The sequence below is a fragment of the Prionailurus bengalensis genome, chromosome B1, assembly GCF_016509475.1.
Source record: "Prionailurus bengalensis isolate Pbe53 chromosome B1, Fcat_Pben_1.1_paternal_pri, whole genome shotgun sequence".
NCBI lineage: Eukaryota > Metazoa > Chordata > Mammalia > Carnivora > Felidae > Prionailurus > Prionailurus bengalensis.
In genome coordinates, this window is record NC_057344.1 from 97,388,668 (window position 1) to 97,415,658 (window position 26,991).

The 26,991-nt window shown below is 36.0% G+C and overlaps 1 protein-coding gene across 2 annotated transcripts in view; it reads right to left on the reverse strand.

The window, feature by feature from the left end:
• Positions 1-26,991, reverse strand: part of INTU (inturned planar cell polarity protein) — a 101,553-nt gene that overhangs the window by 42,103 nt on the left and 32,459 nt on the right. For both annotated transcript variants that reach the window (XM_043568837.1, XM_043568830.1), the window contains exons 3-6: positions 24,103-24,188; positions 13,674-13,877; positions 9,494-9,612; positions 3,292-3,381 (exon numbers count right to left, since the gene is read on the reverse strand). In XM_043568837.1, coding sequence (XP_043424772.1) covers positions 3,292-3,381; positions 9,494-9,612; positions 13,674-13,877; positions 24,103-24,188 — 499 coding nt within the window. The remainder of the gene's footprint in view (positions 1-3,291; positions 3,382-9,493; positions 9,613-13,673; positions 13,878-24,102; positions 24,189-26,991) is intronic.

Here is a 26,991-nt window from a genome sequence, read left to right on the forward strand (position 1 = left end):
AGTTTATTAACTGTATGGCATAATGATTATCTACTATTCATTAAGTGGAAGTGGATCATCATAAAGATCTTCATCCTCCTCATCTTCATATTGAATAGGCGGAGAAGGAGGAGGAAGAGGAGGGGTTGGTCTTGCTGTCTCAGGAGTGGCATAAGCAGATGTGGAGGTGCAAGGGGAGGCAGGAGAGGCAGGCACACTTGGTGTAACTTTACAGAAATATATCGTAATTTCTTTCTGACTTTTCTGCTTTTTCGTTTCTCTAACAATATTCCTATATGTTATCAAAACTTCTTCCACCATTTGCTTTATTATTAGTGCCCATATCATAGAAGGGTTTGTGTCATAAAAGAGGTCAAAAACAGTCCTGAATAATTAGAACATTACGGCCGGATTGTCTAGTGTCAATTTGTTTGCTGGCACTGGATGTGGCCATGTGTGGAGATGGCACATCTCCATTAAGTCATCTTCTGTTCATTCCTCAGGTGTGGTGTCTATTAGCTCTTGAAATTTTGTAAGATTTTTATATTGAAACCCTTCACTTCCCTGCCCTGCCACTTTTTTGCCAGATCCACAATCTCTTTCATGATTTCCCTAATTGGCTCTGTCATAAATCCTGTGAAGTCACGCACAACATCTGGACACAATTTTCTCCAGCAAGAATTTATTGTTTCAGGATTGATGATTTTGTGGCTTTTTCTATAACAACAATGGCATCTTCAGTGGTGTAGTCCTTCCAGACTTTCATGATGTTCTATTGGGGTCCCCCTCCACGGCATTGACAATCCTTTCCATAGAGTACCATGTGTAATGATGTCTAAAGGCCCTTGCGACCCCTTGATCTAGAGGTTAAATTGGAGATGTTTTGTTTGGGGGCAAGTAGACTGACATCTTTGGTACTGAACTCATGGGGTTCTGGGTGGCCAGGGGCATTGTCCAATATCAAAAGAACTTTCAAAGGCAGTCCCTTACTGGTGAAGTACTTCCTGACTTCAGGGGCAAAGCATCAACAGAACCAGTCCAGAAAAAGGATTCTCATTGCCCAGGCCTTCTTGTTGTACAACCAAAAGACTGGCAACTGGTGTTTATCTTTTCCTTTCAAGGTTTGGGGCTTAGCAGCTTTATACATAAAGGCAGTCCTAATCACAAACCTGACTGTGTCTTCACAAAACAGAGTTAGCCTATTCCTTCCCACCTTAAATTCCGGTGCTCACTTTTCTTCTTAACTAATGTCCTATGTAACATTTTTCTTTCTCCCAGAATAGGGCACTTTTGTCTGTATTAAAAACCTTGAGGCGCACCTGGATGGCTCAGTTGGTTGAGTGTCTGACTTCAGCTCAGGTCATGATCTTGGGGTTCATGAGTTCAAGCCCCACATTGGGCTTGCTGATGTCATTGCAGGACCCGCTTCGGATCCTCTGTCCCCCTCTCTCTGCCCCTCTCCCGCTTGCACTCTCTCAAAAATAAATAAACATTAAAAAACAAAAAACAAAAAACCTTGAGCCAGATATCCTTCCTCCTCACTGATTTTTTTAATGACATCTGGGAAGTCATCTGCAGTCTCTTAGCAGAATCTGCTTCTCCGGATATCTTGACATTTTTAAAGCTAAACCTGCTTCTAAAATTGTCAGACCATCCTTTGTGTTGGCATTAAATTCTCCTGCTTTAGATCCTTAACCTTCCCTTTGCCTTAAGTTGTCATATCATGACCGCTTTTTCTTAAATCATATTAGTCTATAGGTATGCCTTCTTTCTAGCAATCCTGCACCTACATAAAAATTGCTTTTTCAATACAAGATAAAAAGATCTTTTCACAAAAAGTGCAATGTTTTTGCACCTGCTGGCCTAACTGTAGTGATGGCTTCAGGAATTTCCTTTCCTTTTTTACAATGGCCTTCATGCAGGATTTATTTATGTTGAAATGGTGGCCAATTGCAGCTGCAGATCTCAATCAATAGTACATATCAAGCAATTTAACTTTTTCTTGTAATGTCCTAACTTTTGTCTGCTTCTTGGGAGCATTTCCAGCATTACTAGTGGCATTTCATATGGGTCCCATGGTGTTATTCAAGGTTTACACTATTGCACGAAGAAAAATATGCAAGAACTGCAAGAAATCACTTTTTACTGCAATTTACTGGAAAGACAAACTGCTCACACAGAGATGATTAACGTCACGGGGGGTTGTAAGTAGGTAACACTTGAGGTCACTGCAACAGCAGCAATAGGAGATAGCAGTAAGATTATTCCAGTAGTACAGTATGTGCTATGGTTAATTTTATGCAGTTATGATTTAATAATGCATCTTTGCATTTGTTTACACTTCTCTCAATTGCGAATAGCTCCATGTAAGTATTTGTTTAAGTTTTGATAAATTTTAACTTTTAATAATAGATCTGTGTATATTTTATGGTAGTAAATGATAAAACAGACTGTATCTACACATATTTTATGCATTCATGACGTATGTAACTTTTTCTCAAAATTTTCAATATTTCTAGACTATGTAGTTCATCTGTGAGCTTTTTCATACTGTCACAAATCTCCAAAAAACCTTCTAATATATTTATTGAAAACAACCTACATATAAGTGGATCAGCACAATTCAAATCCACGTTGTTTAAGGGTCAACTGTATTTTGTCAAAGGTGCTCAACATCAGGGCCAAACACCTTTTTCCTTGACTTTTAATTTTCCAAAATCTCCAACAGTAAAAAACCGAACACACAAAATCCAAACCACGATCTTGTCAAAAGTTTGAGCAGAGAAGGTCATCTCTCAGCCACCTTCACACTGGCCACATCTCATAAGAAAGTGTGTTGAAAGTCCTTCTTCTTACTAATTGGTCTAGCTGGGTGTTCCCAGCGCTTTTTATATTTTTAATATCAAATTAACATAGGTAGCTATTGCACTGGTGGAACAGATATTTAAAACATAAGACTATTTTTTTATTAAAAAATTTTTTTAATGTTTATTATTTTTGAGAGAGAGAGAGAGAGAGAGACAGACCATAAGCAGGGGAGGGTCTGAGAGAGAGGGAGACACAGAATCTGAAGCAGGTTCCAGGCTCTGAGCTGACAGCACAGAGCCCGATGCAGGACTCAAACCCACCAACCATGAGATCATGACCTGAGCTGAAGTTGGAGGTTTAACCAGACTGAGCCAGCTAGGTGCCCCAACATAAGACTGTTTAAAGGAGTTTGCCTTTTGACAAAAATGTCATACTTTTAATGAAACAGATTTTGTTAGCAATATATTAGAAAAGATTTTAAGGTAAACAAAGATCTCAACTTACTCTTCAGCAGGCAGGCCAATTAACAGCAACTTGTCAGATTCTTTCCAATAAGCCACATGGATTTGTTTCCCATTTAAAAGAAGGGATGAGCTAAGAAAAAATAGAGTGAAAATAAAGTCAGAATATCTTTAAATGTCATAAAATTATAAACAGTCACTCATAAAAGATTACACATGGTATGATTTAAGAACCGCATGCTTAATAAGCAAGTTTCTTGGCATTTATCTGTCACACAGAAAAGGCAAGGAATTGTATAACAACAATAATGTATTCTGAAATATTCTTTTAAATATCTATAAAAAGCTCCAGGTCAAACAAAAGTAGTCACATTACAGTAAAAGGTATTGAAATTCTTTTGCTAAATTAAGTGACTATACACTATTTTTTTCCCAAAAGAAAGCTTCCATTACTGTGCTAATTTACCGAATCTTTTCTGATTGCCTATTTATTAAGAGAATTTATTAAGAGAAATTTCTATTTATTAAGAGAAATTACAAAGAGAGGACAACATGGTTCCAGCTCATAAGTGATAATTCAATATGGGGCACATGTACTTAAACAAAGAACCAAAATATAAGTCAGATTTAAACATGTACTCAAGGAAACTTTTGGGATAATGTATATATTCATTGTGGTAATGGTCTCAGGGTATACACCTCTGTCAAAACTGATCAAATTATATATTTTACATATATGCAATTTACTCTACTTCAATCAAGTTGGAAAACATAATAAATGTGTTCTAAAAAGAGATATAATAGAGGCGCCTGGGTGGCGCAGTCAGTTAAGCGTCTGACTTCAGCCAGGTCATGATCTCGTGGTCCGTGAGTTCGAGCCCTGCGTCAGGCTCTGGGCTGATGGCTCAGAGCCTGGAGACTGTTTCCGATTCTGTGTCTCCCTCTCTCTCTGCCCCTCCCCCGTTCATGCTCTGCCTCTCTCTGTCCCAAAAATAAATAAACTTTGAAGAAAAAAAAATTAAAAAAAAAATAAAAAGAGATATAATAAAGAACTATGAAAACAGAGTATGATCCTTCTTGTAATGTGGGTAGATGGTGTGAAGAAAATATATTCAGTGTTTGTTTTTGCTTTAAAGTTTATTGATTTTTGAGAGGGAGAGAGCATGTGCATGTGTGCAAGCAGGGAAGGGGCAGAGAGAGAGAGAGGGAGAAAGAGAATCTCAAGCAGGCTCTGCGCTGTCAGCACAGAGCCCGATGGGGGGTTTGATCTCACGAACAATGAGGTTATGACCTTAGCCAAAATCAAGAGTCAGACACTTAACTGACTAAGTCGCCCAGATGTACCCCTTCCTTTTTTTTTCTTTAGTGTTTTTTTTTCTTTAAGTGAGAATACACACATCAGTTTTCATTGGTTGAGTCCTTGGAATATATGAATTGCTAAATAGATTTTTTTCAAAAGAAATATTACTTTTGTCTTAATAAAGTTTAAAAATATATATGCTTTTTGACAAATATTAGATTCTTTTTATACTCAGACATTAATATCACTATAGTTTTAAAACTGTGTATACAAGACGTACATGTTGCTAAGGAATCCCTGAAATAATAATCATTTTCATATTTACTGTTTTACAAAAACATATTTACTGTTTTACCTACATTTACTGTTTTCCACATGTTTAATCCATATCTTATCATTAATAACAAGATCTAAACATCAAGTAAAATAACATCTATCCTTTAGAGTAAAAAGAAAAAATCAAATCCACGTGGAGAAACTTAAAACAAAATTTCTTTCCAATAAGATTAAAAAGGAGGCCTGAACTTTGAAAACATTATCCTAAGAAGCCAGTCATAAATAAGCATGTATTATGATTTCATTCACATGAAATGTCCAGTATAGGTTTTTATTTGGGTATCATGAAAATATTCTAAAATTGACTGTGGTGATGGTTGCTGAATTGTATGCTTTAAATGGGCAAATTGTATGATAAATGAATGATGTCTCAATAAAGCTGTTTAAAAAAAAATAAAAGGAGGGCACCTGGGTGACTCAGTCAGTTAAGCAACTGACTCTTGATGTCGGCTCAGGTTGTGATCTCATGGTCGTGAAATTGAGCCCTGTGCTGGGCGCCATGCTGAACATGGAGCCTGCTTGGGATTCTCTCTCTCCCTCTCTCTTTCTGCCCCTCCCTATGGGCATCCTCTTTCTCTCTCTCTCAAAAAAAATAAAGAGGGGCGCCTGGGTGGCGCAGTCGGTTAAGCGTCCGACTTCAGCCAGGTCACGATCTCGCACTCCGTGAGTTCGAGCCCCACGTCAGGCTCTGGGCTGATGGCTCAGAGCCTGGAGCCTGTTTCCGATTCTGTGTCTCCCTCTCTCTCTGCCCCTCCCCGGTTCATGCTCTGTCTCCCGCTGTCCCAAAAATAAATAAACGTTGAAAAAAAATTAAAAAAAAAAAATAAAGAAACATTTAAAAGTAAAAATAAAAAATAAAAGGAGGCCTGCAACATATTTTTTCATATCATTATTTTAATTATTTTCTCTAATGTTTAATACATACTATTTGTTATTGTTATTATTTTTTATTATAATCAAGTGCATACTATTTGCTAGACATTATATTTTTTAATCTTTTTAACATCATCTTCAGGCATTACTATCATTATATTTTTTAAATTTTTGTTAAGTTTTATTTAAATTCCAGTTAGTTGGGGCTCCTGGGTGGTTCAGATGGTTAAGTGTCCACCTCTTGATTCAGCTCAAGTCATGATCTCATTGTTCGTCGATCGTGGGATCGAGCAATGTGTCGGGTTCTTCACTGACAGCACAGAGCCTGCTGGGATTCTCTCTCTCCCTCTCTCTCTGACCCTCCTCCACTTGTGCTTTGTGTCTCTCTCAAAATTAAATAACTATTTATAAAGACATAAAATAAATTTTAAAAATCCTTTAAATTCCAATTAAACATACAGTGTAATATTAGTTTCAGGTGTATAATACAGTGATTCAACACTTCCATACATCACCCAGCGTTCATCACAGCAAGTGCATTCCTTAATCCCGATCATCTATTTTACCTATCCTCCCACCAACTTCCCACCTGGTAACCAGCAGTTTGTTCTCTATAGTTAAAAGTCTGTTTCTTAGTTTGCCTAGCTCTCTCATTTTATTTTCTCTTTGCTAACTTGTTTTGTTTCTTAAATTCCAAATATGAGTGAAATCGTTTGGTATTTGTCTTTCTCTGACTTACTTAGCTTAGCATAATACTCTCTAGCTCCATCTGTGTTGTTGCAAAGATAAAGACTCCACTAAAAAAGAGAACATTAGGCCAATATCTCTGATGAATGTGTATGCAAAAATTCTCAATAAACTACTAGCAAACTGAATCCAACAACACATTAAAAAAAATCATTCATGGGGCACCTGAGTTGCCTCAACTCAGTTGGTCGAGTGTCTGACTTTGGCTCAGATCATGATCTCCCAGTTCATTGGTTCAAGCACCACATTGGGCTCGCTGATGTCAGCGTCTGTCTGTCCCTCTCTCTCTCTGCCTCTCCCCCCTTTCTCTCTCTCTCTCTCTCTCTCTCTCTCTCAAAAATAAACAAACATTACAAAAAAAATCATTCACCACAATCAAGTGGGATTTATTCCTGAGTTGCAAGGGAGGTTCAATATTTGCAAATCAATCAACGTGACACACCACGTTAATAAAAATTTAAAAATATCATTTCAATAGAGGAGGAAAAAGCATTTGACAAAGTACAACATTCACTCATGATAAAAATCCTCAACAAAGCAGGTTTATAGAGAACATATCTCAACATAATAAAGGCCTTATATGAGAAACCTGCAGTTAATATCATCCTCAGTGGGGAAAAACTGAGAGATTTGCCTCTATGGTCAGGAACAAGACAAGGTCTTGCTGAGCTGTCAGCACAGACCCCGACACAGGGCTCAAACTCATGGACCGTGAGATCATGACCTGAGCCGAAGTCGGACGCTTAACAGACTGAGCCACCCAGGCACCCCTAAAGTAATCTTGAAAAAGAAAAGCAAAGCTAGAGACATCACAATTCTAGACTTTAAGTTTTATTACAAAGCTGTAGTGATCAAGACAGTTTGGTATAGGCATAAAAACAGACACATAGATCAATGGCACAGAATAGAAAAACCAGAAACAAACCCAAACCTATATGGTCAATTAATCTCCAACAAAGAGGAAAAAAAGAATATCCAATGGGAAAAAAGACTGTTTCTTCAACAAATGGTGTTGGGAAAACTGGACAGCAACATGGAGAAGAATGAAACTGGACCACTTTCTTACACCATACACCAAAATAAACTCAAAATGGATGAAAGATCTAAATGTGAGACAGGAAACCATTAAAATCCTAAAGGAGAACACAGGCAGTAACTTCTTTGACATTGGCTGTAGCAACTTACTTCTAGATATGTCTCCTAAGGCAACGAAAACAAAAGCAAAAATAAACTACTGGGACATCATCAAAATAAGCTTCTGCACAGTGAAGGAAACAGTCAACAAAACTAAAAGGCAATCTATGGAATGGGAGGAGATATTTGCAAATTACGTATCTGATAAAGGGTTAGTATCCAAAATACATAAAGAACTTATAAAACTCAACGCCCAAAAAACAAATAATCCAACTAAAAAAATGGGCAGAAGACATGAATAGACATTTTTCCAAAGAAGACATACAGATGGCCAACAGACACATGAGAAGATGTTCAACATCACTCATTACCAGGGAAATGCAAATCAATACTATAATGAGGTATGACCTCATACCTATCAGAATGGCTAAAACCAACAGTACAAGACACAATAGGTGCTGGCAGAGAAAAGGGAACCCTCTTGCATTGTTGGGGGGAATGCAAACTGGTGCAGATGCTCTGGAAAACAGTAGGAAAGTTCCTCAAAAAGTTAAAAATAGAACTACCCTACCATCTAGCAATTGCACTAAGTATTTTCCCAAAGATTACTAAAACACTAATTCAAAGGGATATATACACCTCAATGTTTATAGCAACATTATCTACAAGCAACATTATCAACAACAACTAAATTATGGAAAGAGCCTAAATGTCCACTGACTGATGAATGGATAAAGAAGAGGTGGTATATATATATACACAATGGAATATTACTCAACCATAAAAAAAAGAAATCTTGCCATTTGCAGTGACATATATGGAGCTAGAGTATTATGATAAGTGAAATAAGTCAGAGAAAGACAAATACCATATGATTTTACTCAACATGTGTTTTTGAATGCAAATTTATATATTAAATATAGCCTCAGTTACTAGTGTCTGGAAAATGAGTTCCAGAATTAAACATGACTTTTATTTAGAAAACAAGGAAATTCTTCTTGCTATTATCCTGCAGATCTTATCTTTTAGAATCTTAGAGGTGTCATTTTTACCAAAAGATGGGAAAAGTTCCTTAGAAAATCCAACTTTATATTTCTAAAACTTTTGAAATATTAAGAAAGAAAAATGGTTTGTAATCCCTAGATTTATTTTATTAAAAAAACAAAAAACAAAACTCAACCAAGTTTTGAGCATCCTCCTCCCATAAGTTAACTGTGGCATTTCAAAGTCAGGGCTTACTAAATCGACTTTGAATGGGATGTGTGGCTCTATAACTGAGTATATGGTATATTTTATTTTTCAAAAAATTATTTCACATCAGTCTTGTTTATTCATCAAGTTAACTTGCACAGATGATACAAGGAACATTCTGGCTCCTCTTCTTAAAGTGTATGTGTATTGTGTTTTTTTCTGTCATTGTTGTAGAACAGACTATTTTGAACTACGTGAAAAATGCAGTGTTCAGTCATTCTTACCAACCACAGGAGTATTGCCTAGCAAATTAATAATCAAGACAAAAACATGAAAGAGCCCGGACTCAACATAATGTCATGCTTAAGAAATACCACCTTCATGAATAAATGCTACAATATATGTCATTAGTCCAAATTTGTTATTTAAAGTCTGCCAAACACCCAGATCTACAGCTGTATTGAGAACTTACACCTTATAGGTGACCAGTAGAAATGTTAGGTAAGAAACAAAATATCTGCAGACATCATATCTGCTATATAGATATCTACATTATAGATACAAATATATTTGTATAATAAGTACTTGTATTAGTATTTTGTCAGAACCAAGGTACAGAACTTGCAAGAAATAGAATAAAAGCTAAATAAAAATCAATTCTTACCTAGTAACTTGTGTCCCAGTTACATTTTCCAACATGTCACAGAGTGTGAGAAATATCCCTCTCACACTTTTCAGTTTCTGAGATGCATCAGAAACTGGATAATGATAAAGAATTTCCTGCTGTTAAATGAAAAGAAAGAGAAGTGATCAACCCTCCCCCCGCAAATTTTCCAACCATTACTTTTGTCATGGAAACTTCAGGCTTTGTACTATTAAGAAAAGAACAAAAAAATGAATCCTTTCAGCTTCAGGGGAAGTTTCATTCAAACAAACACAAGAAAGGAAGTATGTCTGGAATTTTAACACATTACCTAGTATTTAAAACACTACATTTGGAAGTCAGTTACAAACTGTCAAAATTGGTCATAATACCAAAGTATATACTGAGTAGGACACTCATTAGTTAGAATAATTACAATTAATTTCAATGTTTTAAACTTTAATCTCCTTTACAATAAATTCTAATAATAATATTTTATTATATTTAATTACTCAAATTTTCTGATCTCCTGTGGTAGTGTATCTGTATGGATACCACATGTAACTTGTAAGAGTCTTTAATTTTAATTACTTTCATTACTGACATTTAAAAGATAATCATCATCTTTGGTGAAATCATTAAATCCTTATTCAAACATAAGACGGTACTACAATTAAATTTACAAAGTAAGAATACAAAATGAAAGTAGTGCAAGTAGAGAGAAAGCAGTATTATGATATTATAATATCTTATCTGTCTTAAATGTAAAAGGGTTTGCCCACCACAAATTAAACTTTAAAAGAAAGCACATTTTAAATTATGGAAAAAACTAGATCTATAATTCACAAAATGCTTAATATATATTTTTTTGTTTTCAAGAAAAGCATGTTCCCAAGAAACAAACAGTTTTTATAAAATAAAATAAATTTCAAAATCAGGATAGGCATTGTGCTAGACCTTTTACACAAAGGAATGAATCATTCTGTACCTCACTTTTTTGTTGTTAAAACAACATGCTATTTTCCTCACAGGTTAAATTAAAAGCAGGCAAAATAAAAATTTCTATATGAAATCATAGAGAATTCAAAGTAGCTCCCAGTTATGCTATTTAATATTTAATATCTGTAAATATTAGTACAGTCACTATTGAAAAGCCAAACTCCTAACTTGGATCTTTTCCTTGATTCTCTCTCTAAAGAGTGTTCTACATCTTATTTTGATCTCTCATTAAAAGAAATAATTATGTGACTTAGAGTCCATGTCTTGGCAACTTTTACATCATGACAAATACAAATAATTAATAAACTGGACACACCTTTTTTTATACTTATTAAGCACATTCAGTATATGCAAATTGCTATAGAATATGTTGGCCAAATACACTCTGCCTAACCCTCAAATTTTCTTGCAATATTTCTACTGTAAAACAGTTACAAAAATCCTATCTTTAAAAATTAAGCCAAACATCAGTTAAGCTCTTCTGTTATGCTTACTTAGTAAAGTTAAACCTTGACTAGTAAATACACTTATTGCATTTGGTCAAATACCAAACACCACTTTAAACAAATAACCATATACTCTTTGATTAGGTTTTTGAAATTTTCAAATCTTATAACTTGGAGAATACAAGTTATTAACTATGTAACTCACATGAAAACTAAATGACCCTATGACATTTTATTGTATGCTAAGTCATATTAGTAAAAAAAGTCATTTGAAAAAGTCTCTATTCCAACCTCTGCAGCAACCAGCCCAGAAAGCCTCAGTGTTAAGGACCTGGCAAACTCAACAGTTTCTAACCAGTTTAATTAGCTGTCTTTTTAGGCACTTGTTAGTGGCATGCATTTGCAGCAGCTTCCACTCTGTTCAGTAAGAATAAAAAACCTCTCCTAATTACAGTGTTGATACAGGGCTGTCAACAGACAGAAACTTGTTCATTTGAGAGACATCTACACACTTTCCCATGGAAAGAAAGGCAAAGATGACAAAAGGCCTCAGCAGTATTCTACTCCAGGATGACCTAGAAAGTTCCAGGGTGTTACCATCCCAGGATTTTGTTGTGTGTTTTTATATAATAAATGGTTAAATTTCTCATTTAACTAGTAATACATGCAAGAAATCAGAATAATTAACTTTGGATCTTTCTGTTTTCAGAACACAGAAAATTATAAAAAATACACATAAGCAAATCCTTTCTTTTCCATTTCAATTATTGACTAAATTTTGATATACAAAGAAGCAACACTTTTGAAAAAAATTAAAAAAAAAAAAGAAGAAGCAAGACGAGGAAACACACTCCTTGGATAAAATGGCTTTGGCAATGAGAATATAGGCTGCAAGGATTTCAAAATCAAAGAAATGTAAATTAGGTAAAAACTTTTTAGATCTCCCTTGTGCTTGAAGCATTATGGTAAACTAGATGCTTTGAGAGACCCTTACGCTGTAAAACAAGTAGAGTTATGGCTCGAACATAACTTGTTGAACTGCTAGATATGTAAGAAGGACATCTTCTCCATACCCTTTCAAGCCCCTTCCCAGACTGCAAAGTTCTGGGAATGGTGGGAGTGGTGAGTGGTGGGCCGAAGGACAGAGGCAGGGTTGCTTTGAGGGTTGATGCCTACAATAGTGTCAGTCAGGACACTGAGTATTGAGCTAGTGGCTAGGTACGTAAGCTGAACTTAGCACCATTGTGTTAAACCCGGATTCTTGAGTAAGGCTGAAGTACCCTAGGTCAGTGGCAGAAGCAGAAGCAGCAAATTCTCTCTGGAGGAAGGCATTCCCACTTTTAAACCACAGGACTCCCAAAGATAAAAATCAAGCAGTTAAGTTTAGTCAGTGATCACCAAGGACACAAGAAGGCAAACCACCACAAGTCTTAGGACGTAGAGGACTCAGAGCTGGTAGAATGGGCAGATAAAGGATACAGAAGAACACAGAATATACATGAAATACTTACAGAAATAAAGTATAAAATCACTAAGACAAGACTACCAGTAGAGAAAATAACTTTCTACCTGAATGAAATAAGCAATAGTATGCGTTAACTTCATCTTCTTCTCAGCCATACAGAAAAACTACATTTTCTTACCTCCTTGCATTGGGAGAGACCATATAACTAGTTCTAGACACTGGAACATGGGCAGAAGTGATGTTCTAATTTTTAAGCTAGGACCCGGAAATGTCCCATGAGATATTAAATGCTTTCTCTCTTCTTTCATTGGTGAACTAGGTGCAAAATGATCTATGGCTCTGAAGCCTTTGGAAATCATGGAACCACTAGATGAAGGGCTCTGACCACCGAGCAACATGAGCAAGAACATTTATATTGAAATAAGAAACAAACTATTATGTTAAGCCACTAAGACATCAGATTTGTTACAACGATTGGCCTATTTTGACTAACACAATGTAGTAATAATTATAAAGCACCTTTCAAGAGGAGGTGAAAACAACATCATCAGATAAATAACAACAAAAGGTATTTATCATCAAGAGACTTTTACTAAAAAGAAATACCTAAAATATATGTCTTAAGAAGAAAAATGATCAAATAAGGACAGCTAGAGACATAAGAAAGATAGTAAAGAAAGTGGTAAGCATTTATGTAAATTTAAAGAAGGTCCATTTGTATGGAATACAATGTATAAAATATGCATTTTTATAATGTATTACTTACATATTTTATAATATATAAAATGTCACAATAATTAATAGTAGTAACACTAGTATAATTATACCCAATTTCTGGAATTTTTAAAAAAGTGATAGCATGAAAATACTGAGGAAAATAGCATGTATGTGAAGAGGGGAAATTGGAATTAAGGTGTACCAAGGGCCTTGAATTATTTTAAAAAAGAGTTAAGGTACTGCTTTAGAGTCTGCTAAGATAAATATGACAAAATTTTAAGAGCAATTACTAAAAAAATAGAAATAAAGACTACAGCAACCAATAACAGGTAAGAAAATATTATGGAAAAAGTAGTTCAAATAGAAATTTTTAAAGAAGATGGTAGAAACAAATTCAAATATTTCAGTAATCTATAAATGGACTCATTAGGTTTGTCAATTAGAAGATTGTGTAAGAGACATACCAAAACCATAAAGACACAGAATGACTGAAAAAAGTGCTTATTATTCACCTGGAAGACTATAAAAGGAAAAGACTTATTCTTTTCCTTTGCACTTTTGAGAAGGCACTCACCTCTTCCTTTGATGTTTCCGAGTCAAGCTGTAGTGTGAGATACATAACGATATGAGGAGTGTTTAGGATATTTTGCTGGATCCCTTCAACCTCTTCTCCCCACAGAAGTTTGACTAAATCACTTGTGTTCGACTGTGTCTTTTTCTGTTTTGGTTGAGTTGTTTCCTTTTTCACAGCATATGCATTCTCAAATGTCAGTTTTACCTTTAACAATTAAACAATGTGTTGATTTTTCAACAAGGGAAAGTCAGCTGCAGTTTTCACAAAAAAGGGTCTGTACATGCATATATATTCAGGTACACACAGTATATCTAAATATCATCCTAGAACGTGAGCTCTTTACGGAAGGGACTATGTAGTCTATTTACATTTCTATCTCTAGCTCCTAGCCTAGCACATATTATTACAAATATTTATTGAGTAAGAATTTATAATTACGTGTACAAAAATTCATTTATTTAGTCACTGTATTCTAAGTTACTGACAACAAAAGGAAATGCCATGGAAAAACAAGAATTCATATGATCTCATAATTTCAAAAACAGCAACACTATTACTATGAATGCTGATAGCACTGATTCATCTGGAGAAGGGAAAAAAGAAGATTTAGGATTAAAAGGAACTTCATAAAACCAGATTAGCTTTCCTTTCAAGCGAGGTGATAGTCAAACATTTTTCTTAGACATTCTTTGAGATCCTTTAAATTAAAGACCAAGGAGGGGCGCCTAGGTGGCTCAGTTGGTTAAGTGTCCGACTTGGGCTCAGGTCATGATCTCATGGGTTTGAGCCCAGTGTCGGGCTCTGTGCTGACAGCTAAGAGCCAGGAGCCTGCTTCAGATTCTGTATCTCCCCTTCTCTCTGCCCCTCCCATGCTCATGCTCTGTCTCTCTCTGTTTCTTAATAATAAATAAATGTTAAAAAAATTTTTTTTTAAATAAAGACCAAGGAAAACTATCAATGTGCTGGATCTCAGACCATGACCTTGAGAAGATTATCAGTTTTATCAAGACAGTTTTATTTTCATGGTTGACAAGATTGGTAAGAGCCAGAATGTGGCCATCCATATTCCAGTTGCTGAAAGGAAGCTTCCACTTCTCAATTACCTTTCCTTGAAAAAGGAGATGTAGATAGTTGAATTTGGCCATGAGTTGGCCAAAGATAACTCATTCATTTTAAAGAAGCACCAGTGTGTATCTTGACTAAAAGAAGTTTTCACTAGAGATAGCTAATTTGGTATAGTAAGGACATCATCATAAGCTATATAACCACAAAGTATTCCTGTGTTTAAAATCTTATCAGAATATAGATGAGTAAAACAGGATATTCTAACTGTAATAATCCATAAAGTTTCAAATTTAAACATTAAAGTGTAATGACTCTTTTAAAATTAGGTTAAATTTGAAGTCAGACGATAAATTCATGCTTGATCAAGAATAAAGAAGTCTGCTCAACATACTTTAATATGTATATTAAATCATCACACTGCATCCTTTAAAAGAAATCATGCACAACCTAAATATATACAATTTTTGTCAATCAAACCCAAATAAAGCAGGGGGAATGTCTAGCCAATATTTAAAAGCAGATAAAATTGTACACATTAAGTTATATTTTGAGGGGAAATCTTTAAAAGCTATTATCAAGATAGTAATATATCAAGATAGTAATAAGTAATCTCTAATTTTTAATAATTTATTATAAGAGTTACCATTTTTAAGGCCAACTTTAAATACATGATGAATACCAACGTATGTAGTCATTCTTTTTAAAAGTGAGCTTTATATATTTATATGTTTTCATAAAAAATATTAAGCATATTATTTTTAAAAACTCATTCATAATCACACCAGCCCATCTAATTATTGTTAGTATTAGACTATACAATAAATTTGTCCTGATGAATAAAACCTTCCAAAAGAAAAATGTCCTTTTTTGTTAGCAAGGAGGGACTATTTATGATTGTATTCCATTTTGCTTATCTGTAATTGTCTGTCTGTGGCATTTCAGGGGCACCAAATTATCTCTACCTAACATGGATTTAGCTAAATAAACATCTTTTCTAAAATAAATCTCAGATTTATGGTATTAAGTAGAAAAGAGACATGAGGTCTAAATTCATCAATATGTATATATTTAAGGTAAACAGAAACTAGGTCAAGATCAGCAGTAGTCTGTATTGAAAGTAGGAGAGGAGGGGCGCCTGGGTGGCGCAGTCGGTTAAGCGTCCAACTTCAGCCAGGTCACGATCTCGCGGTCCGTGAGTTTGAGCCCCGCGTCAGGCTCTGGGCTGATGGCTCAGAGCCTGGAGCCTGCTTCTGATTCTGTGTCTCCCTCTCTCTCTGCCCCTCCCCCGTTCATGCTCTGTCTCTCTCTGTCCCAAAAATAAATAAACGTTGAAAAAAAAAAATTAAAAAAAAAAAATAAAAAAAAAAGAAAGTAGGAGAGGAGAAATTCTTCATAAAATTTTCCTGAGGCCTGATAATCATGGTTTTCTTTACAAAACATGTAACTGTATTCCAAACAGAAAAGATAAACCTTTACTAAATTTTTCATGTTTGCCATAAACCTAATGTTGAAAAATGGGCTCTTGATATTACAACACTGTGTCCAAAAAAGGCTGAATAGAAAATTGGTATATTTGGGTCGGGGGGGGGGGGAATATTAGGCAAACTAAATAAAAATATAAAAAATTAGAGATCCTATATGGGAACAATCAAGCATTATCTGATGAAACTTAAGATGACGGTGAGAATAGCTGAAGAGATGTTGCTTTAGAAAAGATCTTAGAAGGATGTGAAAAAGAATATTTGGTGTGAAAGTTTTTTTTTTTTTTATGTTTATTCATTTTTAAAAGACAGAGAAAGACAGAGCACAAGCAGGGGTGGGGTGGAGGGGGGGGGGGCACAGAATCTGAAGCAGGCTCCAAGCTCTGAGCTGTCGGCACAGAGCCCAACACGGGGCTCGAACTCACAAACCGCGAGATCATGACCTGAACCAAAGTCGGACGCTCAACCAACTGAACCACCCAGACACCCCTTTGGTGTGAGGTTTTGATCCAAAAAAAGCAACAGGTAAGCATTAGATGACCTGAAAGACTATGTTCTGAGAGTTGCATCTGTAGTAGAGGGCAATGCTCAACATATGTCTGCATAAACAGAAATACAAACATAAGCATAGACATATAAAATCCTTGAACAAGGATCTCATGAAGTGAATGGCTTGGTGGTTGAGGGTCCTTTTATCTGAGAATGAGAATTTAAGTGTGTCCAAAAGAAAATATATGGGAGCCTTTGGTGGTGTTCCTTGAAAATGTGAGAAATCCTAAGAATTTGGGGGAATTCAGAACCTAGACCTTATGACAGGATAGATGGGAGATTTGAGATTGTCCCCAGCAGTGGGCTTTGGCGAGGAACCATATATATAAGTGGAGTGGGGGAGGAGAAATCTGACTGCAGGGAGCACATGATGAGTGACATCCTAGGGAAATAGGTGTCAGAGAGACAGGCTGGGTTTGTGTTGGGAGTGTCTGTAAGAGATATGCATACCAGTGGTGAACAAGGAGAAAGGTGGTCTTCAGAGAAAGAAACATGCTTCAGTACAGGGAGGGCATCTTTTCCAGCTGAGATTCTTGTGGGTGGAGAGGTCAAAAAACCAGGTGTAACTAACCAAAAATGACAAAAGGAAATGAGGTGGTAAACTCAAAATGAAAATTCACTAATTTTACTTGAGGCAGCAACAACAACCTAAAATTTAAGACTAGTTTGCTATGCTTAGTGAAAAATGACATACTTGAAAACGAATGTTATACTTGGCAAACAACTGCACTTCTTTTCGGTGGTGTAAGGACGTTTTCCCCTCACCATGTCACAAACTCAAACAAATACACAGACCGCAGAACCATCCATTAAAATTCTTTTAAGAACTATTTTAGCCACCATTCTTCTGATTTAAGTAAAGTTAGCTTCAAGTGCAAAGATAATTACACTTTGGCCAGACATTTTGAAAAGCTTACATGTTAGGTAGCTCTAAAATGTCAGGATATCTGGTTGCCTTGATAAAATGAAAATGGGTGAGACAACTAAATTAAAAGGTAAGTGCTATTTTTAAAAGGGGTTGATATACATAGAATTTTTTATAGAAAAAAACTTTTGTTAAGAAACATCTAATGTAAAATAGTTTACATGAAACTTCCTATAAAAGGGTTTTCAAGTCTGTTGTTCCTTCCTAGATGTTAACCTGTGACATGTTTTACCATTCCTTGTTGTGGGTCTCTCTCAAAACATTTTTGTGTGTGTGTGCAATTTGCCCATTCTTTCTTTCTTCCTCTCCTTCCAGTTCAGGAGATGATGTGCCTTTCCTCAGGGTGTAAGGACATGCTCTCTATAACTCATCACTTCCAAAATCTTGTTTCCTTAATTACCCCCTCTCTACTTCTATCTTTAACCCTTCCATGTAACCAGCAATGTCTCTTCAGCCTCTGTCAAACAAGCAAATTCTTTCTCTCCATGCCATCCTCTTCAGAGATGGGAACGAGGGAGGTTGTCAGAATCTGAAGCAGTTCCAAGAGCTGACCAGTCTCTCACTTCTGCCTTATGGCCCTCACAGTCTCTCTCACAACACCTGGCTACTATCTGCATGTCTGATCCTTTCTCCTTTGTCTGACAGAAGCTTTGAAAGTTCCTCCATCAAAATTCTGAAGGAATTGAGTCTATCTGAGTCAGCAAATTCTCTCCGCTTGATCCTCTTCTCTTTTGGACAATCTCACTGAGTTACTCAAGACAAAACCTGGAAGGCACCTTGGACTTCCTTTTATTCTGCAGGAAGTATCCTCTTCAATTCACATTATCTTAAATGTAATCTACTCCTTCTTCCATATCCACAGCCAAAACCTTGCTCAGGCCTTTATCACCTCTCTTCTGACTGCTGTGAAGCCAGTCACCTGGTTTCCCAAACTCCAGTCCCATTCAGAGTGAAATATTCCTAAAATGCAAATCTGACCAAGTCAGTCCTCCACTTTAAAAATATCAAGACTGGGTAGCTCGGTTGGTTAAGCATCTGACTTCAGCTCAGATCACGGTCTCACGGTTTGTGAGTTAAATCAAACCCTGCATAGGGCTCTCTGCTGTCAGGGCGGAGCTTGCTTCAGATAATTTGTCTCCCACTCTCTGCTCCTCCCTGTTCATTCTCTCTCTCTCTCTCTCTCTCTCTCTCTCTCAGAAATAAATAAAAACATTAACAAATTTAAAAATAAAATATCAACACAGATGGTTACTTCTGGGTTCTGAAACAGAGAAGGTTTACACTTTTTTTAAAATTTTTATTTATTTATTCTGAGAGAGAGAGAGAGAGAGAGAGAGAGAGAACCAGCATGCTAGCTAGGGACGGATAGAGAAGGAGAAGGAGAATCCCAAGCAGGTTCTGGGCTATCACTGCAGAGCGTGACTCAGGGCTTGATTTCATGAACTGTGAGATCATGAACTGAGTCGAAACCAAGAGTTGGACACTTAACTGACTGAGCCACCCAGGAGCCCCCAAATACATATTTTTAAAAATTTTGCCAGTCAATTTCCTAATCTTTCCACAGCATATATGAATATCATTTTTGTGTAACAAGAAAATAATAAAAGTTAAAAAATTCCACCCAAATATCATCTCCTTTAAGAAAACTTTTCCCCGCTCTCTTGGTCCTAAGAAGTACTTGAGAGGTAAGAGTCCGGGACTAATGTTCCACAGGCCGATCTCCTTAAAAGGAGTTGGCTCCCTCCAAATCTCCAGGAAAATGAACTATGGCCCAGTACTTAATGCAATCAACCCTGGTCAACTGCAAAATGTGGACACAAAAACCCTGATCAAGCCAGGAGGGGGTGGTATACTACCTGCACAATTATGTGCTTGTAGAATAAATGAGTGCACAGAGCTGTGGCAGGAGATCAAAATCACAAAAATAGGTAATTAGAAGGGTACTTGCACCTTTATTGTCATTTTAAATACCTAAAACCTCTTTTTTTCAAACCTACAACTTCTTAATTTAAAACATTTCAAACCTACAGAAAAGTTGGAAGAATATAATAATTACCCATGTATTATTCCTCATCCAGTTTTAACAATGCTTAACATTTTGTTACATTTCCTTTCTCCTTCTCTTCTCTGTCATATTCCTCTCTCCTTCCATCCTCACTCCCACTCTATGTACTAAAAAAATATTGACTGGAACACCTGGGTGGCTCAGTCAGTTGAGCATCCAACTTTGGCTCAGGTTATGATCTCGCGGTTTGTGGGTTCAAGTCCCACATCAGGCTTAATGCTATCGGTGCAGGGCTTGCTTCAGATCCTCTGTTCCCCTCTCTCTGTTCCTCCCCTCTGTTCACTCTCTCAAAAATAAATAAAACATTAAAAAAATTGACTGAATCACTTCAGAATTATCTGCAGACATTTTAATGTTTCATTGCTAAATACTTGAGCATGTATGTACTAAGGACTGAGGCATTCTCCTACACAACCAAATATAATGATCACATTTAGGAATCTGAATATTCAATACAATATTGTTCTCAAAGTCTGTGTCCAAATTTTCCCAATTGTCCCAATATGACTATTTCCCACTGCAATCCAGGATCAATTAAGGATTAGCCACTGTATTTAGTTATATGTCACTTCAGTCTGCCTTAGTCTAGAATAGTTCTCCAGCCTTTTTTTCCTTTCATGATAGTTAAATTTTTGGACACTCTAAGACAACTGTTTTTGCAGAATGTTAAAACTTGGCTTTGAAAGAAAATGATTTGGGCTTTTTATATCTTACCTAGCGTATAGGCTTCACCTCTGGATCTCATTCTGGTATTTGGAATCTATTTGTAACAGAACTTATTCAAAAACCAAACACAGAACTGCAGAGTTGGAACTGGGCTCAGATATATTTGCTCAAATCTACTCTGATTATAGATGAGAAAACTGAAGCCCTGAAGAATCTGGCAAATTGCTCAGAGCAAGGTTTTAAAATGGAGATCTGACCTCATCCTACCACATTACCACATTGTAGGTATCTCCCAGGCCATATTCTGTCACATGAAGCCTTCAGACCATTTTTATACCCTGAGTAGAAGCTGAAAATGTTGCTGTTAGATATTTTCAAATTTAAATGCTAAAAAGTCTCCTATGGTATTCTTTATAAATTAGCATTCCTCTCCTCTTATTGCTTAAATAACTGTTTTAGATGCCATAGATACAAAGCAGGTAAAACAACTTTTTCTGGGATAAGTTCACCTCAGTTAGTTCTGACCCAGTAGGAGTGAAGACCCACCCAGGCTTTGTGACAAAGGGAAGGATTGTGCACTGGAGTCAGTTTCAGTTCCTTGAGTTATTAATTCTACTACCTAGGATAAATCATTAAATCTCTCTTAGATTCTTTTTCTTCACATGTAAAATAGAAATACAATTACTGGCATCTTACAGACTGTTATAAAGAATAAGTGAAACGATATTAGCAAAACACCGACATATGCCTGGCACGTACAAACACTAGTTCCCTTCCCAGGCCTACTCTTACCCTCCCTGAGCCTCCTAGTTTATATGGCTGGTATAGAGAAGCTTATAGTTTTCCCCACTTTCAATACTAATGATGTAAGAAAAACGTGGTTTACCAATTAAACATTATTTCTAGTTAAAAGAATTTTAACTATGTTCTAAATCATTATTCAAGACATGTTGTCCCAAATGCTGGTGCCTGCTTTTGACTATGACACAGCTATAATACCGATTCTGCTAGTAAAGCAAACAAATGTATACATGTTTATACTCAAAGGGTTAAATTAGAATAAAGTATTCCAAAATATTAATACTAGATATCCTCAGGTGGCAGGATTTTAAAAGATTTTGTCCCTTACGTTTTCTTTTTTTACAGTGAACATGTATTACCTTTATAATAAGAAAAAATTATTTCCTTAAATAATAAAAAGATTTTAATAATACACATCTTAATATGGGACTATATTTTCAAATTATATAGTGTCAAAATCACTTTCAATTTACAATAGGAAAGGCAAGAATGTGCTAGAGTACTGGAGCATTAACATATTCTCTCAATATGATAAATTCAAGCAACTCAAAACAGTTTTTCTTCCATCTTCAAAACAAACTGCTATTTCTTCATTTAGGTACAAGATGTACATATTGGCACATAAAAGCTGTGTGTGTGTGTGTGTGTGTGTGTGTGTGTGTGTGTGTGTTTAAATCCAGAACCACACTTCATGCAGCAAGATGCTCACGCTGTAAAACGCAAACTGGGCAAGGAGCAGATAAACGACTCCTACTTCACACTTAACGAGGACATGTAAATGGTGGGTGGAACTGGACCAAAATATTTAAATCATTACTTCTTCCTCTTCTTTTTCTTCTGAGTGCGCATAGCTGAATTTGCAAATGACAATTTAACATAAGTATAATGTGACTCCACTGTAAACATAATTTTTCTTTTTTGGAAAACTGAAGAGACATGGTTGAACTGTGGCAAGACTGGCAGACACTGGCAACTGACAGAGGCAAGAAAGGAGAAGCCCTTACCCAGGGCTGACATACAGCCAGTTTACTTGGGTGAAGCTGGTTCAGTTGTTAAAATACATAATTCTTCATTACTGATTGGTAAGTAGCTGCTATCTGAGCACCCTGAGGAACCACAGTACCTTGGCTGACCTCTCCACATCTGGCAACCAAAGGAGACAACAGTATACACTATTTCAGCAGTATGGCTGGTGTCTGCCTGATTGTTAATATTTCGAACACCACCTTGTCTCCATCGATATCTCTCTACCCATTCCTAAGCACTGCTGGTCACTAGCTACCATACTTATTCCAGCACTTTCATTTTGCATTTCCAAAGATAGCTACTTTTACAGAGCATCCATGTATATGTTTGGTGTGTGTGTGCTTTAAGAGAAAAAAGTGAAATAAGGGAAATGTTATTTCTTAGAAAATAAAGAATTTCATAGTGGGTGCCAATATTTCAGAATCTCAAATCATCCTGATCAATCCAGAAAGTTGCTTCATTCTCCCACAGTCTAACTTTAAAAAAAAAAGTTTATTTATTTTTGAGACAGAGAGACAGAGAGAGAGAAACACAGAGAGAGAGACAGAGAGAGACAGAGAGAAAGAGAGAGAGAGAACATGAGCTCACAAGTCGGGGAGGGATAGAGAGAGAGAGAGAGAGAGAGAGAGAGAGAATCCCAAGCAGGCTCTACACTGTCAGCATAGGGCCCAATGTGGAGCTTGAACTCACAAACTGTGAGATCATGACCTGAGCTGAAACCAAGAGACGGACACTTAACTGACTGAGCCCAGCTAATTCCTGATACTAACAAGAGCAAAGCATTCATAAATAGAAAGTATAGCACTTTAAAAAATTCACCTAAGGACCTAAAAATGTCATCTATGATACAAAATGTCAATGCTTAGACTATCAAAATAACTATTATGAAAGAGATTTATTTTTACCTACAAGGAATGAAAAATAATTCATTAAATACCTAAACAAGAGCTTGGGAATAAGGTTAAACTAGATAACAGAAAAAACCAAACTGGTATAGTTTTTAAAATAAACAAAACCACATTTTAAAAAACTTAATAGTGATTTTAATAAATTAGAGAAAAGAAAATTCCATGACTGTTCAAAATGACTTTTCTAGGAACTGGATTTTCATCAACATATATGGTAGTTATAATGACAGGTTAGTCATTATAGATCTTTTTTTTATTGTCATTGTTCCTGCTTACTTAGGATAAGTTTTTTTGTTTAATTTTTTAAAGTTTACTTATTTATTTTGAGAAAGAATGAGCAAGCACGAGCCAGGGAGGGGCAGAGAGCGAGGGAAAGAGAGAATCCCAAGCAGGCTCAATGCTCAGCACTGAGCCCAATGTTGGGCTTGAACCCATGAACCATGAGATCATAACCTGAGTGGAAATCAAGGGTCAGACACTTAATTGATTGAGCCACCCAGGCACCCCAGGAGGAGTTTTATTTGTAGATATTTCTCCTCTATTTAGAATCATCTCCAAAAGCTAAAAATGTTAACAAGAGCCAAATTTTTTAAAATAGTCAAGTATGTAGGGGCGTCTGGGTGACTCAGTCAGTTGAGCTTCTGACTTCAGCTCAGGTCATCATCACATGGTTCATGAGTTCAAGCCCTGTGTTGGGCTCTGTGCTAACAGCTCAGAGCATGGAGTATGCTTCAGATTCTGTGTCTCCCTCTCTGTCTGTCCCTCCCCTGCTCACACTCTCTCTCTCTCAAAAATAAACATAAAAAAAAAAAAAACCCTCAGTCAAGTATGTAAGTGCAATTCACGTTATACATGGTCATTTTCAGAATCTTAAAAAAAGAAAACAGTACAAGATGTCCTTATTTTTAATTCATCAAAGAATATAGAAAAAGATTGTCCATACCTGCATGGGTCCAGGAATGCAAGACAGAACCCTTTCTATGTTTTCAGAAGTCACATCCACGTCATTCACAGCAACAAGGACATCACCTGAAAACAGAGTAACAAAGGTGGTTGTATGAATATACAAAACCCAAAAAGATCTAGAATTAGAAGATTAAAAAGCATCTATTCTGACCTCTTCAAAGTCTATGGAACTCATTATGTATTTTTATACACTTCATTAGCAGCAGAGGTAAGCTCCCACTCCACTCTTTTCTGACATAACACAGCCCAACACAGTGCCATAACTAAATACAACCTATGGAGATTTAAAGAGATGAATATTCTCATTTTGAATATAATTTGAGAGCATTATGTAAACTCAAAGGACAAGTACTGCACTTAGCAAAACTGAATCTATTCACTTAAACCCACAGTGAAAAAATTTAGCTAAAATTTTAATTCAATCCATGTGGCATAACTCAGTATGCTGCAGGATTTGCTGTTATTGATCTATGCCTTTGTTTCAAAGGCCCCAATCATAACAAAATGCACAGCACGTTTTGGTAAAAATCGCCTTCTCCATGGCTTTTCTTTAAATGTGTATGTTTATTAAATTTGGTGGCTTTCATAAAGTAAAGATCAATGTTAAAATGGAAATTTACTTTTACAACATAATTAGAGGTAATATCAAAATACCAATGAGCTTTATTAATAGAAATATATACATACAAGGGTTATTTTTTATCATTTCTAATCAATCATATCATTAGGAAATGGACCAAATAATTACTATTCATCCAACAGATATTTATTGAGCACCTACTATGTACCATTTACTGTTCTAGGCACTACAGATAGAGAATTGAATAAAACAGACAAAAATCTCTACCCTCATGGAACTTCATATGCTTTGGGGAAGACAGATAATAAACATGTATATAGATAATAGTGTTGGTAAACAATTCTTCATCAATCTCTCATGTTTTTGTATATCTTGTAAGCTAAGGCACTGAAAGTCCTTGCTCTGAATTATTTTTTCAAGGATGTTTATGTAGTGAACAGCCTTGGACAACATAGATAATGTTACAGGGAGTAATCATCTGAAAACATGTTTAACAAAGCTCTAAAAGTAGGAACCATACATATATCATCATAACAGGTATGAAAATTAATTTTAGAGTGAGTGTAGTATACAAAATATTTTTAAAAGTTTAGTAGAAAAATTTCTTTCTTTCTTTTTTTTTTTTTTAATTTTTGAGACAGAGAGAGAGACAGAGTGATAGCAGGGGGAGGGGCAGAGAGAGAGGGAGACACAGAATCTAAAACAGGCTCCAGGCTCTGAGCTGTTTGCACAGAGCCCAATGCAGGGCTCAAACTCATGAATGGCAAGATAATGACCTGAGCCAAAGTTGGACACTTAACTGACTGAACCATGAAGTCGCCCTAAAAAATTTGTGTTTCTATAACAGAAGAGTTATATCTACTTCTCATTCTCCCAGATATTTGTTTGCCTCAAGTTTTTCTCAGCATCTCTGTGACTCAGAAATGGCAGGCTTCCTGGACATCGTATCACTACAGTGGGCAGTATACACTCCAGGAAAGTTCTTTCTCAACAAGGACACAGAAGTCATTAGTATGCACTGTCAAAGGCTAAAAGGAAATGAATTGCATGAATTAGTTTGAATTGTTAGGTAAGAAATGGTGTGTGCTGGTGGAAAATTTTATCGAGATACATTCAAAGTCAAATAAAATATAAAGAGGTGAAATCAGTTTATCACAGTGCTTAAATCTGTTCCTCAATGTAAAATTAATCATTTGAGAAAATCCATCAATTTCTCAGCATCTACTTAATATCAAATGTGTACTGAAGGGTACCAAGGCCCATGAAAAACTAAATGCCAAAGTTTGTTTACTGTTATATTTATACTATATACAAAATGAATATACAGGTTAAGAAATTATTTTTAATACAAAACTATTACACATAAATACAGGAAAAAGAAAAGCTACATATAAAAATTTTGCCTTTGGGTGTATGTGCTTTTTCTCTTTTTGCTTAATTATATTTTCTAAACTGTCTACATTAAAAAAATACTACCATTACAAAGAGAAAAAATTAAAACTCATTATTTTACCTAAAAATCCCCACTGTGGTAGGTAGATTAGTGGTCTCCCAAAGTTGTCCACATCTTAATCACTGAAATCTGTGAATGTTACCTTACATGGCAAAAGGGACTTTGCAGATGTAATCAAGTTAAGGATGTTGACATTGGGAGATTATCTGAGTGGGCCCAATGTAATCAGAGGGTATTTATAAGAAAGGAGGCAGGAGGGTCAGAGGCAGAGAGAGACTTGAGGATACTATACTGTTGGCTTTGAAGTTGGAGGAAAGGACCACAAGGCAAGGAATTCCAGTGGCCTCTGAATGCCGGCCAAGGAAAGGGACTCTAGAGAATTCAGAGGAATGTAGTCCTACGGATACTTTGATTTTAGTGCAAGAGGACACATCTTAGACTTCTGACTTCCAGAACTGCAAGACGATAAATTTGTGTTGTTTTAAACCACTACGTTTGTGGTAATTTGTCACAGCACAAATTACCTGCTTAACAATACAAAATGAAAATGAATACACCTGCCTAACAATACAAAGCAGTCTTGGCTAAGCACCAAATGAGAATCAGGAACTATAAATAATAAAGAACAGATCTGGATACACAGGTACATAGAGGTTGCTGGAGAAAAATAATAAATCTTGTTAGAGGAGAAAGACTGGGAAATATGTATGTGCCAGTGGTGTGGGACCAGACTGTGAATTTAAATTGGTTATGTAAATTAGGCTGCATCTGACTTCAGGGAGAAGAGAATCTGGCTTTTCAAACATAGTTACCACACTGCCATTTTACACTTT